This window comes from Palaemon carinicauda, chromosome 30 (genome assembly GCF_036898095.1).
Source record: "Palaemon carinicauda isolate YSFRI2023 chromosome 30, ASM3689809v2, whole genome shotgun sequence".
NCBI lineage: Eukaryota > Metazoa > Arthropoda > Malacostraca > Decapoda > Palaemonidae > Palaemon > Palaemon carinicauda.
In genome coordinates this window covers 29556436-29571479 of record NC_090754.1, presented here as the reverse complement: position 1 = coordinate 29571479, position 15044 = coordinate 29556436, and the positions used below count along the sequence as shown (strand labels likewise).

The 15044-nt window shown below is 44.0% G+C and overlaps 1 protein-coding gene across 1 annotated transcript in view; it reads right to left on the bottom strand.

The window, feature by feature from the left end:
* Positions 1 to 15044, bottom strand: part of EMC8-9 (ER membrane protein complex subunit 8/9) — a 57951-nt gene that overhangs the window by 21026 nt on the left and 21881 nt on the right. Inside the window, exons 3-4 of the mRNA XM_068353567.1 lie at positions 9664 to 9740; positions 4139 to 4208 (exon numbers count right to left, since the gene is read on the bottom strand). Coding sequence (XP_068209668.1) covers positions 4139 to 4208; positions 9664 to 9740 — 147 coding nt within the window. The remainder of the gene's footprint in view (positions 1 to 4138; positions 4209 to 9663; positions 9741 to 15044) is intronic.

The window sequence follows — 15044 nt, the reverse complement described above, 5'->3', positions numbered from 1 at the left end:
ATCAATTATAGTAGATTCAATATAAATCATATAGAGAAAAACAATCTTTTGAAAGACAGCCAACATGGTTTTAGACAAGAGAAATCATGTGTGACAAATCTTTTGGAATTTTCCTACATGTTTAGGATTTATGACAAAAGCAGGGCAATAGACATCATACACCTAGACTTTCAAAAGGCTTTTGACAAAGTTCCTCATAAAAAATTAATGGTAAATATTAGAGCACTAAGCATCATTGATGAGCCAGCTGAATGGATTGAAGATTGGGTAACAGAAAATAGAGTTGTAATCAATGGAGAAGGTTCAGAGTTGGCAGCTGTTACAACCGGAGTACCTCTAGGATCCGTCCTTGCCCCATTGCTATTTCTGATCTATATTAACGTCATAGATTTAGAATTAACTAGTAGAATAGCCAAATTTGCCGATGATACTAAACTGGGCATAAATGCTGCAAATTCAGAAGACATATAAGACTTAAGAGAGGATCTAATGAAGCTAAGAAAATGGTCCAGAAAATGACAAATGCCTTTCAACACATAGGTTATAGTAATCCACAATCAGATTACTAACTGCTAGATAATAAAATAGAAATTGTGGACCAGGAGGAAGATCTCAGTATTATTATCAGCAAGGATTTGAAGTTCATCAAACAGAGCATAAATGCTGAAAAGAAAGCACATAAACTAATAGGCTACACAATGAGACAATTCAAATACAAAAACAAAGACATTGTACAAAGGCTGTACACATCACTAGTAAGACCCCATCTAGAATACTGAGTCCAATTCTGGGCTCCAAGTATTCAGAAGGATATAGATAGACTGAAAGCAGTACAAGCTAGGCCACCAAACTAGTCCCAACACTAAGGCAACATGGATACAGACAGAGGATGGAACGTTTAAACTTATTTGATCTGCAAACTCAACGATTAAGGGGACAGTTAATAGAGGCATTCTAAATTCTTAAAGGAATAACAAATGTAGATAACAATCTAATCACTCTTAGCACAAATCAGTACAGAGATAACGGATACAAACAGCAATTCTCCCCGCAACTGGGAAGATTGCTGGACAATGGCTAGTGGAGGATAACTCTCCCTTGGAAGGGAAAGTTGCCCAACACCTGGTGGAGGTTAACTTTCCCTCAGAAGGGAAAGTTGTTCAGCACCTAGAGGCAAACCTGCTAGTAGTGCTCTCTGCTTTCCGTCAATGAGCTGAGCTCAAGTTGAAAGTCAGCATCGAGAACTGCCTGTCCAACATAGCCAAATAACGTTTCTGGGTTACCCTCATACTCCAATATTAGGAGGCATGAATAGAGAAAACCCTGACAGGTAACTCCAAGTCGCAACTAATCCCGTTCATACGCCGGAGCTGTAGGAGTGAAGGTAGCAATGTAAAGAGAGCTCCAGCTAAGGGAATGAGAAAACTGTTGGTGCATTACCTGCATATTCTTGGAAAAGATAAACGTGGTTAATCCTTAGGGAGACAGATATGTACTCTTGCTGTGCCCTTAACTGAAGTACAATACTCTTAAAAACCATTCCTTAGGGGAAAGAGACGAGACGTCTACACTCCCCCCAGCCAAAAGCGAAATTGACGATATAGCACAGGTATGTGTGTGAACAGGGTAGCCAGTACTACCTCTATACCACCCTCCTACTAACCTACGGTGAGTAGTTATACATACATACACATACATATACCAAAGGCACTTCCCCCAATTTTGGGGGGTAGCCGACAACAACAAGAAACAAAACAAAAAAGGGGACCTCTACTCTCTACGTTCCTCCAGCCTAACCAGGAACTCAGCCGAGTTCAGCTGGTACTGCTAGGGTGCCACAGCCCAACCTCCCACATTTCCACCACAGATGAAGCTTCATACTGCTGAGTCCCCTACTGCTGCTACCTCCGCGGTCATCTAAGGCACCGGAGGAAGCAGCAGGGCCTACCGGAACTGCGTCACAATCGCTCGCCATTCATTCCTATTTCTAGCACGCTCTCTTGCCTCTCTCACATCTATCCTCCTATCACCCAGAGCTTTCTTCACACCATCCATCCACCCAAACCTTGGCCTTCCTCTTGTACTTCTCCCATCAACTCTTGCATTCATCACCTTCTTTAGCAGACAGCCATTTTCCATTCTCTCAACATGGCCAAACCACCTCAACACATTCATATCCACTCTAGCCGCTAACTCATTTCTTACACCCGTTCTCACCCTCACCACTTCGTTCCTAACCCTATCTACTCGAGATACACCAGCCATACTCCTCAGACACTTCATCTCAAACACATTCAATTTCTGTCTCTCCATCACTTTCATTCCCCACAACTCCGATCCATACATCACAGTTGGTACAATCACTTTCTCATATAGAACTCTCTTTACATTCATGCCCAACCCTCTATTTTTTACTACTCCCTTAACTGCCCCCAACACTTTGCAACCTTCATTCACTCTCTGACGTACATCTGCTTCCACTCCACCATTTGCTGCAACAACAGACCCCAAGTACTTAAACTGATCCACCTCCTCAAGTAACTCTCCATTCAACATGACATTCAACCTTGCACCACCTTCCCTTCTCGTACATCTCATAACCTTACTCTTACCCACATTAACTCTCAACTTCCTTCTCTCACACACCCTTCCAAATTCTGTCACTAGTCGGTCAAGCTTCTCTTCTGTGTCTGCTACCAGTACAGTATCATCCGCAAACAACAACTGATTTACCTCCCATTCATGATCATTCTCGCCTACCAGTTTTAATCCTCGTCCAAGCACTCGAGCATTCACCTCTCTCACCACTCCATCAACATACAAGTTAAACAACCACGGCGACATCACACATCCCTGTCTCAGCCCCACTCTCACCGGAAACCAATCGCTCACTTCATTTCCTATTCTAACACATGCTTTACTACCTTTGTAGAAACTTTTCACTGCTTGCAACAACCTTCCACCAACTCCATATAACCTCATCACATTCCACATTGCTTCCCTATCAACTCTATCATATGCTTTCTCCAGATCCATAAACGCAACATACACCTCCTTACCTTTTGCTAAATATTTCTCGCATATCTGCCTAACTGTAAAAATCTGATTCATACAACCCCTACCTCTTCTAAAACCACCCTGTACTTCCAAGATTGCATTCTCTGTTTTATCCTTAATCCTATTAATCAGTACTCTACCATACACTTTTCCAACTACACTCAACAAACTAATACCTCTTGAGTTACAACACTCATGCACATCTCCCTTACCCTTATATAGTGGTACAATACATGCACAGACCCAATCTACTGGTACCATTGACAACACAAAACACACATTAAACAATTTCACCAACCATTCAAGTACAGTCACACCCCCTTCCTTCAACATCTCAGCTTTCACACCATCCATACCAGATGCTTTTCCTACTCTCGTTTCATCTAGTGCTCTCCTCACTTCCTCTATTGTAATCTCTCTCTCATTCTCATCTCCCATCACTGGCACCTCAACACCTGGAACAGCAATTATATCTGCCTCCCTATCATCCTCAACATTCAGCAAACTTTCAAAATATTCCGCCCACCTTTTCCTTGCCTCCTCTCCTTTTAACAACCTTCCATTTCCATCTTTCACTGTCTCTTCAATTCTTGCGCCGGCCTTCCTTACTCTTGCTAAAAGTCTTATAGTTTCCAACTTGACTGAAAGTATACTCCCTATAAAGAGCAAAATGGTTTGTACCAAGTGTTGGAACAAATAATATTTCATATTTTCAAGAGATAATCAATCTTAAACCTGCATTATTATCCTATCCTGATATAAATAAGCTAAATGATCATCCTCAGCCACATTACTACATAGCACTACAGTTGGGACTCAAGGCATGTTACGATGAACCTTTAGTGTTCATCTACATTGCACCATGCAGGACACACTGTAAGCAACAACATGCTGCAATGATATATAAACCACTACATTTCTATTACCTATAATGGGAATGACAAGACTTACTATGAATTCTCATCTTTTCTGTAAATTTTTCAGCATGATAATCTTGAACATGCGTGAAAAAGGATCCTATAGCGCTCAATTGAATAGATTAATACTCCAGTAAAGTAATTAATGTAAAGAGTTAACTTACCATTATTAGGCAGGCATCATTATTGTTTTCTGCAATTTTTTCGGCTATTTTTAAAGCCACAAAATCTGGCCTGGAATGAAAAAAAAAAAATACATAATAGTACTGTAATTAATACTGCATTAATATTTAATCAAGACATCACAAACAAAATGGATTTACATGATACATTAAATACTACACAATAACAAGCAATACAGTTGAAAATTACCATAGGAAGATTTAACATCTGTAAATTCAATTACAATACTGTATTTGCATGGACAAAAGAAAAATATATCAAATCTTTGTAGTAGTTTGTACTTTTCCTAGCAAGATGGGTTACCCATTCACCCAATAAATAAAATATACTTAAAAAGAGTGAGCTATAATGGTTATTAACAAGATAACGACAGGTAGGTGACTGGGGTTGGTCTCTCCCAACTGCCTATTAAAGGCAAGCCACTTCTGACCTTCAGCTTATGACAAAGGGTGGTTGAAAAGAGAGATGTAACTTAAAGGACTTACATATGCCAGGTTAGGAAAAGTAACAAATATGGAAATAATTCGTATTTTTCCTAACTATACAAACCTTGAGCTCTTTACAGTGAATATATATTATGGTGAAAGCTGAAACGAGCCAAAAGACTTTTTGAAGGTTGCAAAGTGTTGGGGGCAGTTAAGGGAGTAGTAAAAAATAGAGGGTTGGGCATGAATGTAAAGAGAGTTCTATATGAGAAAGTGATTGTACCAACTGTGATATATGGATCGGAGTTGTGGGGAATGAAAGTAATGGAGAGACAGAAATTGAATGTGTTTGAGATGAAGTGTCTAAGGAGTATGGCTGGTGTATCTCGAGTAGATAGGGTTAGGGACGAAGTGGTGAAGGTGAGAACGGGTGTAAGAAATGAGTTAGCAGCTAGAGTGGATATGAATGTGTTGAGGTGATTTGGCCATGTTGAGAGAATGGAAAATGGCTGTCTGCTAAAGAAGGTGATGAATGCAAGAGTTGATGGGAGAAGTACGAGAGGAAGGCCAAGGTTTGGGTGGATGGATGGAGTAAAGGAAGCTGTGGGTGATAGGAGGATAGATGTGAGCGAGGCAAGAGAGCGTGCTAGAAATAGGAATGAATGGCGAGCGATTGTAACGCAGTTCCGGTAGGCCCTGCTGCTGCCTCCGATGCCTTAGATCACCGCGGAGGTGGCAGCAGTAGGGGATTCAGCATTATGAAGCTTCATCTGTGGTGGATAATGTGGGAGGGTGGGCTGTGACACCCTAGCAGTACCAGCTGAACTCAGTTGAGTCCCTTGTTAGGCTGGGAGGAACGTAGAGAGTAGAGGTCCCCTTTTTGTTTTTGTTTCTTTCTTGATGTCGGCTACCCCCCAAAATTGGGGGAAGTGCCTTGGTGTATGTATGTATGTATAACCACCCACCACTAGTTAGTGAGGGGGAGGGTTATAAAAGTGTAAACAGGCCACCCCACTCACACACACCCCGGTGGTATGACGTCACTTTTGATTGCAGGCAAGAATTTTAGGGGGATTGGGTGATGGTGGGACAGGTACTGCACGTGTAAATGGCTCAAGGTTTGTATAGTTAGGAAAAATAAAAATTATTCTTAAATTTATTTATTCCAACACCTAATACAAACCCTTTTGCTCTCTACAGTATAGACACACCTTTAGGTGGGTGTCCTTAACCAAACGGCTTCACACAAGCTTAATAGAGTCACCCTGACACCTTGGTAACTCTCAAATGTGTATGAGAGCTAATGGCTTGGGCAATCGGTGTGATTGTGTGTCAACCAAGCATTGTGTGAAAGAACTCTGACTCCAGGTTCTCTGTCTCCTATAGAAGGGGGCCCACGTCAGGGGGAAGAGAACCTTCCCTCGCCTGAGATTCTCCTTCTCTCCTTCGAGAAATACAATAAAGATAGTGGAAGGTTCCTCCCTCGCTTTGGAGTGAGTCCTCTCCAGACCAAGGGCTGAGCCTGGTCTGTATTCCACAGGGGAAGACGGGATAGTGGACTTCGAAGAAATCTCTGCAGCTTTATTGCCCTTATCTCTCTTGCCTTGCCTTAGGGTTGAGGAGACGCTAGGTGCCCTGATCTGAGGGTTGTGAAGTGGAGCGAGACAATGAGCAATCAGATCACTCAGAGTACCTCCCATGGGAAGGGATCCAACGTGAACTTCCTCTTGAGTGGGACTTGAGGGGGGGGGTCCCACCTGGAAAGCTTTTCCTAAGTCTCAAAAAGTCATAGGAGCCTGACTGATCTCATCCTTGTAACAAATCTCAACACTGTTAATTATTAGAAGAGAGAAGAATCTCACAGTCAACTCTTACAGAGCTGGCCATCTCAATACTGAGATCAGTCGAAGAACGTGCCTTAGCACTGGGCTTTGGCTTAACTTTCAGCATCAGAGACAGGTGACGTAGCTGCAAATGAATCTCGATCTCTGTTAAATGAAGCTTAAAGAGTTCTCTCAGCATGTTGTAGGACCCAAAAGGACTTTTGTCTTCTTCTGAGGGGAAACTTTGCCGGCGGTGTCAGGAAACAAGAGAAAAAGACTTGAGAACGGCTTTCAAAGGCTGTCCAGATATCCCTTGATTGTGGTCAGGAAGTTTGTACGATTGGGCTTGATTTTAGTGCTGCCTTTGCCCATGTTAATCCTAAAGCCCTTGTTTTGAAACTCAAACAGTTGGTGGTGGGTAGGTCTTTTTTTAGCATCATTATTGAATTTCTAAGTAATAGAGTGCTGAGTTGTTGATGGGCACCATAGTGAGTATAGAAATTTGATATCTGTTGTTCCTCAGGGTAGTGTTCTTGGCCCATTACCTTTTAAACTATATAATTATACATGACATGGGGTTTAGCCTAAAAAACAAGCTCGTTGCATATGATGAGGATACTACTCTCTTCGCACCAATTCTATCTTCTGAATGTAGATCTGGGGTTGCTGAATCCCTTAAGAGAGATCTAACTAAAATTAGTGCAAGGTGCAAATTATAGGCCATGAAGTTTCATTCCTAACAAAACCTAGCTCGTGGTGATCGTGCATGTGTAATTGTCGACAAAGAAGGCTTCGCCTTCTTGCAACTTCTCTCAACCTGGGAACTTTTGGAGAAAGCCCAGAAGAGAAAGAGATTCCTCATGAAGATGAAGATGTTCGTGGAATTCGTATCCCCGACAATGAACTAGGCGTTTGCGTGCATTGGGAATCATAATTAGATCCTTTCCCAAACTTGGGAAGTGATCATGGAGCAGCTTCTTAGTATCCAGATCATGATTCTCCGGAGACCTCAACGCTTTGGTGATAGTGCTCGTGGATGATCCTCTTCCTGTCCTTATTAGCCTTCTCTGCTCATGGGGGTATCTCACCTTGTGGAAGTGACTCCTAAGGAGATGGAGCACAACTTTGACAATCAACCTTCTTTGTGCGTACGTGTGGATAAGGTGTTCGTAGCACATCCAAAACACAATCAGCGTAAGAGGTCTTAGGCAGCTTTTTTTCCTCATCAGGGAGTTCCAGCGCATACATATATCAAAGCGTCCAAGGAGCGTCCCTGGACAGGAGAGAGACTACAGCTTAGCTGGTTTTCCTCACAAGTATCATCCGTAAATAACCCTTTGTGGGACATACCACTTGAGGCAAGACCTTAGCCCTTGGACCTTGCTCCTTGACACTTCCCCTGGGGTAAGGTTTTGGTATAACACTACTTCAGAAAAAAAAACAACTATGAAGAAGAACCTTGTAATAGCAAGGGAAGAAGAAGGTACAGGAACAAACGAAGCAGGTGACGGTGCAACAACGCTTTTACCACGCCTTTACCACGGTTAAGAACTTCACAGCAGAATGACCCTCAGCATCAGACAGTGGTTCATTAACAATCACATCAAGGGACATGTCCCGGAGTGTAACTCCACCATTATCATTATTACTTGCCAAGCTACAACCCTAGTTGGAAAAGCAAGATGATATAAGCCCAAAGGCTCCAACAGGGAAAATAGCCCAATGAGGAAAGGAAATATGAAAACAGATAGAACAGTGTGCCTGAGTGTACCTTCAAGCAGGAGAACTCTACCCTAAGACAGTGGAAGAACATGGTACAGAGGCTATGGCACTACCCAAGACTAGAGAACATTGGTTTGGTTTTAGAGTTTCCTTCTCTTACGAGAGCTAATTACCATAGCTAAAAGAGCCTCTTCTACCCTTATCACGTGGAGAGTAGCTACTGAATAATTACAGTGCTGTAGTTAACCGAATCTTCGTTATCTTTGTGTTGTCAATTGTATGAGGAAAGAGGAGTATGTGTAAAGAATACGTATGTGTAGGCAAAGAAAAAAAGAACCGTAACTAGAGAGATCCAATATAGTACTTTCTGACCAGACAAAGGACCTAAAAACTATCTAGCGTTAGTATTTCAACGAGTAGCAGTTTACTACTTATAAACTTATCTGCAGGTAGGATGAGAGGAGCTTCTCGACTGAAGGGTGGCCATCAATGCCAAGGGTAGGCCACAGCACACACTGGTCCAGGTCCTTGCAAGGGTCATCAACAGTTACATTAGTGGGAGAGCTTTGGACGAAAGGCAGGAGGGTATTACCTTCACTAAATGAAGGTATTATTCTTGTCATTCTCAAATAACTCCCTAAGAGAACGTCAGGGGTCTCTTCTTTTCTCCTCCATAAGACACCATCTTGGAAGAAGAAGAGGAGCACGCAGCAGCCTTAGAACCTCAAAAAGGGAGACAGGAACCCGTGAGCTTCTTGGGGATTCATTTCGGGTGTAATCAGAACTTATTTTGTAGAACCCCTCTTCAACTGCAGTACTACTACTCTGCTTCTTAACGAACTCGGCCCAATGCCTCAGATGCCGCTCCCAACACTCAGGATAGGAGGATTCCTGTAACAGGAATGTCCCCTGCAACAGCTATAAAGTTCATGAGTCGACTTCCAGCTAACTTGCGTACCAGCCAGAAGCCTTACCGGGTTTGCTGGACACAGACACACGTCTGTCAATGGAGTCAACATCACAACAGCAATCCAAACACACAAGCTCAAGGAAAAAGCAGAATAATTAGAAATTTCTAGCTAAAGCATGGAAAGTATGTACAGATGGAAACTGGAGTCCCTGACACACCTCACTCCAAAGAAGTTAACCCTGTTACACCAAGCAGATAGTGTAGCGAGAGATAGTAAACGTGGTTGGAGGTGGTAAACACAGGAACTTGCCATGCAGTAAGGGTGGTAGAGGGCCAGGGTCCACTTCTTCACAGTGAGGTGTACCAGGAATTACTGTGTCCAACGACACTTGTGTACTCTTTGGCGGCCAAAATTAAAGTGAAGGCGAGTGCCACCTGTCAGGTGGGCGTGGCTTCCCTGCAATGTGACAGCCAGCTAGGTTTACCTTGATAAAAGCTTAACGACCAGTCTCCAGCTACACTGGTCACACAAAGGTTTGTATTACGTATAGCAACAAACATGGTTTTCCCGAACTCATATTCCGAACTCATATTGTTACACACAGTAGGTACATAAAGATACTCACACATTGTCTCTGATATATTCATTTGCCTGATAATACCCAGCAATCACCAGCCCTTGAGACCTGAAGCGTTGTTCAATCTACAAAAAAGGAAGTAAAATTATTACCTTTCCCCACATAATTTCTTACACTTGTTTAGAACTACTGGAATAGAAACCCTTCAAATATACAAATCATTTTACAGTACACATTAGCTTTATCATTATAAAATCTATTACATAACACAATAGAAATAAAAATGGCACAGTTTTCTGAATACTGAATAATGGAAACTATTATAGAAGTCCACAAGATAGAAACGGTATGTGTTCCAAAAACAGATTCGCATAGTAAGGTCAACCAAAGCTAACAAATTCATCCAGCTTATGCTCTCCAACTCCATACCCTCTAATGTTTTCAGTCAGTTGATCACACTACCATGAGCAAGATAGCTTATGTATGTATCAAGAATTCTTAAAGCTATTTATACATAATAAAATGTTTTTAAAAGATAACTGATCTGTGTTTCATTCAATGATTTCCCTAGCCTTTCAACTACTAAGTTTTTTCTGAATGTTTTCAATCAGCTGATTTCTCTACAACTAGCAAGCTAATCTACTGATGTACCATGAATCAAAGAAGTTATTTGTACGTGACAAGATTTTAAAAGGTGTCAATTTATATTCTATATATTGATTTATCATACATATTAATGACCAACAAATAAAAAATGGAGTTTTTATGATAAAACAAAGTTTTATGAATACTTACCTGGCAGTTATATATATATAGCTGAGTCTCTGACTGCGGCAGAATTTAATCGAAAATCGCGGCAACCGCCTTGTGGTGGTTGTGTGGTTAGATGGTTAACAACCCTTACAGGGTGGTACTTGGAATCATTCCCATTTTCTGTTCCTCAGATTATCTTTGCCCGACCTGTCTCCTAAGGGGAGGTGGGTGGGCTTTAATATATATATATATAACTGCCAGGTAAGTATTCATAAAACTTTGTTTTATCATAAAAACTCCATTTTTATGAATAGAACTTACCTGGCAGTTATATACAGTATATATAGCTGATTCACACATTTGGAGGAGGGAAACAGACAGAAAAAACATAGTTGGGGAAACAACAAAAGAGTTGTAGGAGAACAAACACCTTGATTCCTTACCTGCTAAGGTAGCTGACTTTAAAGGTAACTGCCTCTAGAGTCGCTTTCCCTTAGGAGAGTTCAGCCAGGAGTAGACCCGCTACGCTGCAAACAACTCAATCGAGTCTGTCAAAGGGGTAGGACCAACAACTTGACTAGACTTCAGAAAACTACCTTCCCATATAAAAAACCTGCAACCTTACTAAAGCTAACCATCTAACCTTGCAGAAATAGATATAAACTATCTATCTGGACTGAGGGAACCGTACCACAGGACGAGGACCTCAGACAACCGTAAAAAAAAAACACAAACCCATATACAAGTACATAAACTAAGGTTGAGTGGGGGTAGTAACTCCTTTGCCTAATACAGAAGCCGCAGCTACGTATGGGCCCAAGGTATAACACTTATCGTAGTCCACTCTTACCTCTCTGAGGTAATGAGAAGCGAAGACAGAGTTGCTCCTCCAGAACGTTGTGTCCATGATCTGCTTAACTGACATATTTTTCCGGTATGCCAGTGAAGCAGCAATGGCCCTTACTTCGTGAGCCCGTACTTTTAACAGGGCGAAGTTTTCTTCCTCACAAAAGAGGTGGGCTTCCCTAATAGTTTCCCTCAGGAAAAAGGACAAAGCGTTCTTTGACAGGGGTTTTTGAGGATCCTTCACTGAACACCATAAGGAGTTGGAAGCACCCCTCACGCTCTTAGTGTGAGCCAAATACGCCTTGAGAGCCCTAACCGGGCAGAGGAGGCTTTCCTGTTCCTGACCTACTAGATCCGTGAGGTTAGGGACTTCAAAAGTCCTAGGCCAGGGTTTCGAAGGGTTCTCATTCTTGGCGAGAAAGTCGAACCTCAAGGAAAAACCGCTCCATTTAGGGTGAAGCCTACACGCTTCTCGATTGCCTGGACCTCGCTGATCCTCCTGGCAGTCGCTAGAGACAAAAGGAAGAGGGTTTTCTTAGTCAGATCTCGCAGAGAAGCTTGCGAGATAGGCTCAAACTTCCTGGAGCACAAGAACTTAAGCACCACATCCAGGTTCCAAGAAGGGGGCCTTAAGTGCACCTGCTTCGTTGTCTCAAAAGACCTAATGAGGTCCTGCAAGTCCTTATTCTGAGATAACTCTAAGCCTCTATGCCTAAAGACGGTTGAGAGCATGCTCCTATATCCTTTAATGGTAGATACAGCCAGCTTAGCATCCTGCCTGAGGTACAAAAGAAAGTCTGCAATCTGGCTCAGAGAGGTAGAGGACGAGGAAACCTTGCGCCTCCTGCACCAAGCTCTAAAAGTCTCCCACTTTGACTGGTAGACTCTTTGTGAAGAGATCCTCCTTGCCCTGGCAATAGCTTTCGCCGCTTGTGCTGAAAAGCCTCGAGATCTAACGAGCTTCTCGACAGTCTGAAGGCAGTCAGATTGAGAGCGAGGGGGTTTTGGTGAAATCTCTCGAAGTGGGGTTGTCTGAGAAGATCTGGACTTGCCGGGAGTCTTCTTGGAAAGTCCATCAGTAACCCTACCACTTCGGTGAACCATTCCCTCGCAGGCCAGAATGGAGCCACTAAGGTCATTCGTCCCGAATCGAGGAGAGCGAACTTCCTGACAACCAGATTGATGATCTTGAACGGGGGAAAGGCATACATGTCCAGCCCCGTCCAATCCATCAAGAAGGCGTCCACTGCAACAGCTGCCTCGTCCGGTACTAGGGAGCAGTAGTTCGGGATCTTCTTGTTTAGACCGGAGGCGAAAAGGTCTATTACTGGTCTGCCCCACAACTTCCAGAGGCTCCGACAGACATGCGGATTGAGAGTCCACTCCGTAGGAAGGACCTGTCCCCTCCTGCTGAGCATGTCTGCCCTGATGTTTCTCTGCCCTTGAACAAACCTTGTCAACAGCTGGGTCTCGTTCTCGCTCGCCCAGAGGAGAGGCTCTCTCGCAGTTGAGAACAGAGAGAGGGAGTGAGTTCCCCCTTGCTTCCTTATATACGCAAGAGCTGTGGTGTTGTCGGAATTGATCTCCACAGTCTTTCCCGAGACCGAGGTCTTGAAGGCCTTGAGCCCTAACAAAATGGCCATCAACTCCTTCCTGTTGATATGCCAACTGACCTGACTCCCTTCCCAAATACCTGAGACCTCTTTGTTCCCTAGTGTTGCTCCCCAGCCTGACTCGGACGCGTCTGAGAATAACACTAGGTCGGGGTTCTTCTTGAACAAGGAGATCCCTTTTCCCAACAGAACTGGGTCCAGCCACCACATTAAAAGATCCTTGATCTCTGTCGGGATGGGAAAAGAAAAAGTGTCCTCCTGGATCTTTCTGTTCCAAACCTTTGCGAGGAAGTGTTGCAGAGGCCTTAGGTGCAGTCTCCCCAAAGGGACAAACTGCTCCAGGGAGGATAGAGTTCCCAGCAGACTCATCCACTCCTTCGCTGAGCATTCCTGCTTCCTCAAAAAGTCTTTGACTTTGTCCAGGCACCTGGTCTGCCTCTCCTGGGAGGGAGAAGCCTGAAAAAGAACTGAATTCAGAACTATCCCCAAATAGAGAATAGTCTGATTCGGCTCGGTCTGAGACTTCCCCCAGTTGACGATGAGTCCCAGGTCCTGAGTGATCGTATAAGTTTTCATTAGGTCCTCCAGACATTTCTCTTTCGACTGTGACCGGATCAGCCAGTCGTCTAGATAGAAGGAGACCCTTATCCCCTCCTGGTGTAACCAGCCTGCCATATTCGCCATAAGTCTGGTGAAGACTTGGGGAGCTGTGCTGAGACCGAAGCAAAGTGCCCTGAACTGGAAGCACTTGCCCTGGAACACAAACCTCAGATATCTCCTCGAAGACGGATGAATGGGGACGTGAAAATAAGCGTCCTGTAGGTCGAGAGAAACCATCCAGTCTCCTGGACGAACTGCAGCCAGCACTGACTGAGTCGTCTCCATGGAGAACTTTGTTTTCTCCACAAAGGCGTTCAGAGAGCTGACATCTAGGACTGGTCTCCATCCACCCGAGTTCTTGGGAACCAGAAACAGGCGATTGTAAAAGCCTGGTGAGGCGAGGTCTTGAACTGGCTCAATTGCTCCCTTGACCAACATCTGGTCGACTAGCTCCAGAAGAGCCTCTCGTTTCCCCGCGTCGGTGTACTGAGCCACTAAGGCCAGGGGAGAGTTTGAGAGAGGTGGTTTCTTTAAAAAGGGGATCTTGTAACCTTCCTTGACGACTGAGAGGGACCAGGTGTCCGCCCCTCTCCTTTCCCAAGACTGCCAAAAACGAGACAGTCTTACCCCTACTGGAGTCTGGAGGACTTCCATCTCATTTTTTGGACCGAGGCCTAAACGCACCCCTGCTGGTCCTTGGCCCTGACTCTTGTCTTCTCCCCCTAAAATCCGCTCTCGAGGAGATCCTTCCCCGAAAGGGCTGTTGAAACTTCTTCTCCTCCTTCTTTAGAGGAGCAAGAGCAACAGGTAAGGTCTTTCTAGCCGACCGAGACAAAAGGTCCTGAGTAGCCTTCTGAGCCAGAGAAAAGGAGATATCTCTGACCAGAGCTTCAGGAAAAAGATGACGAGAAAAAGGGGCGTAAAGCAGCTCCGACTTCTGGGCAACAGTCACAGATCTAGAGGTGAAGGAGCACAAAAGGGCCCTCTTCTTTAAGACCCCTGCTGAGAAAAGGGAAGCCAATTCATTAGCTCCATCCCTTAGAGCTTTGTCCATGCAGGACATGATACTCGTCAGGTCCTTCTTGTCCTCCAGGAGTTCAGACTTCCTGGCCAGAGTCCCGAGAGACCAGTCCAGGAAGCTGAAAACCTCGAAAACCCTGAAAATTCCCTTGACGAGGTGATCAAGCTCCGACATGGACCACATCACCTTGGCAGAGTTTAAAGCATGCCTTCTTGCCGAGTCCACAAGAGCCGAGAAGTCACCTTGGGAGGAGGAAGACACTCCTAACCCCAAAGGTTCCCCTGTCTCGTACCACATACTGGCCTTGGAAACGAGCCGGGACGGTGGAAAAGAAAAGGTGGTCTTGACAGCTTGTCTCCGTTCCTCCATCCAATCAACCACTTTAGCGAGAGCTTTCCTGGCCGAAATTGAAAGTTTCCTTTTGATGAAGGCCGACGACTTAGTAGCTTTCTTCCTGGTAAATTGAGACTGAGGAGAACGAGGGGCCGAAGGTTGAAATTCCTCCCCATAAAGTTCCAAAAGAGAGCGAGAAAGAACCTTGTAATCGCTAGAAGAGTCGGCAGGTTTTTCTTCCTCTTCCGAAATATCTTCGAGGT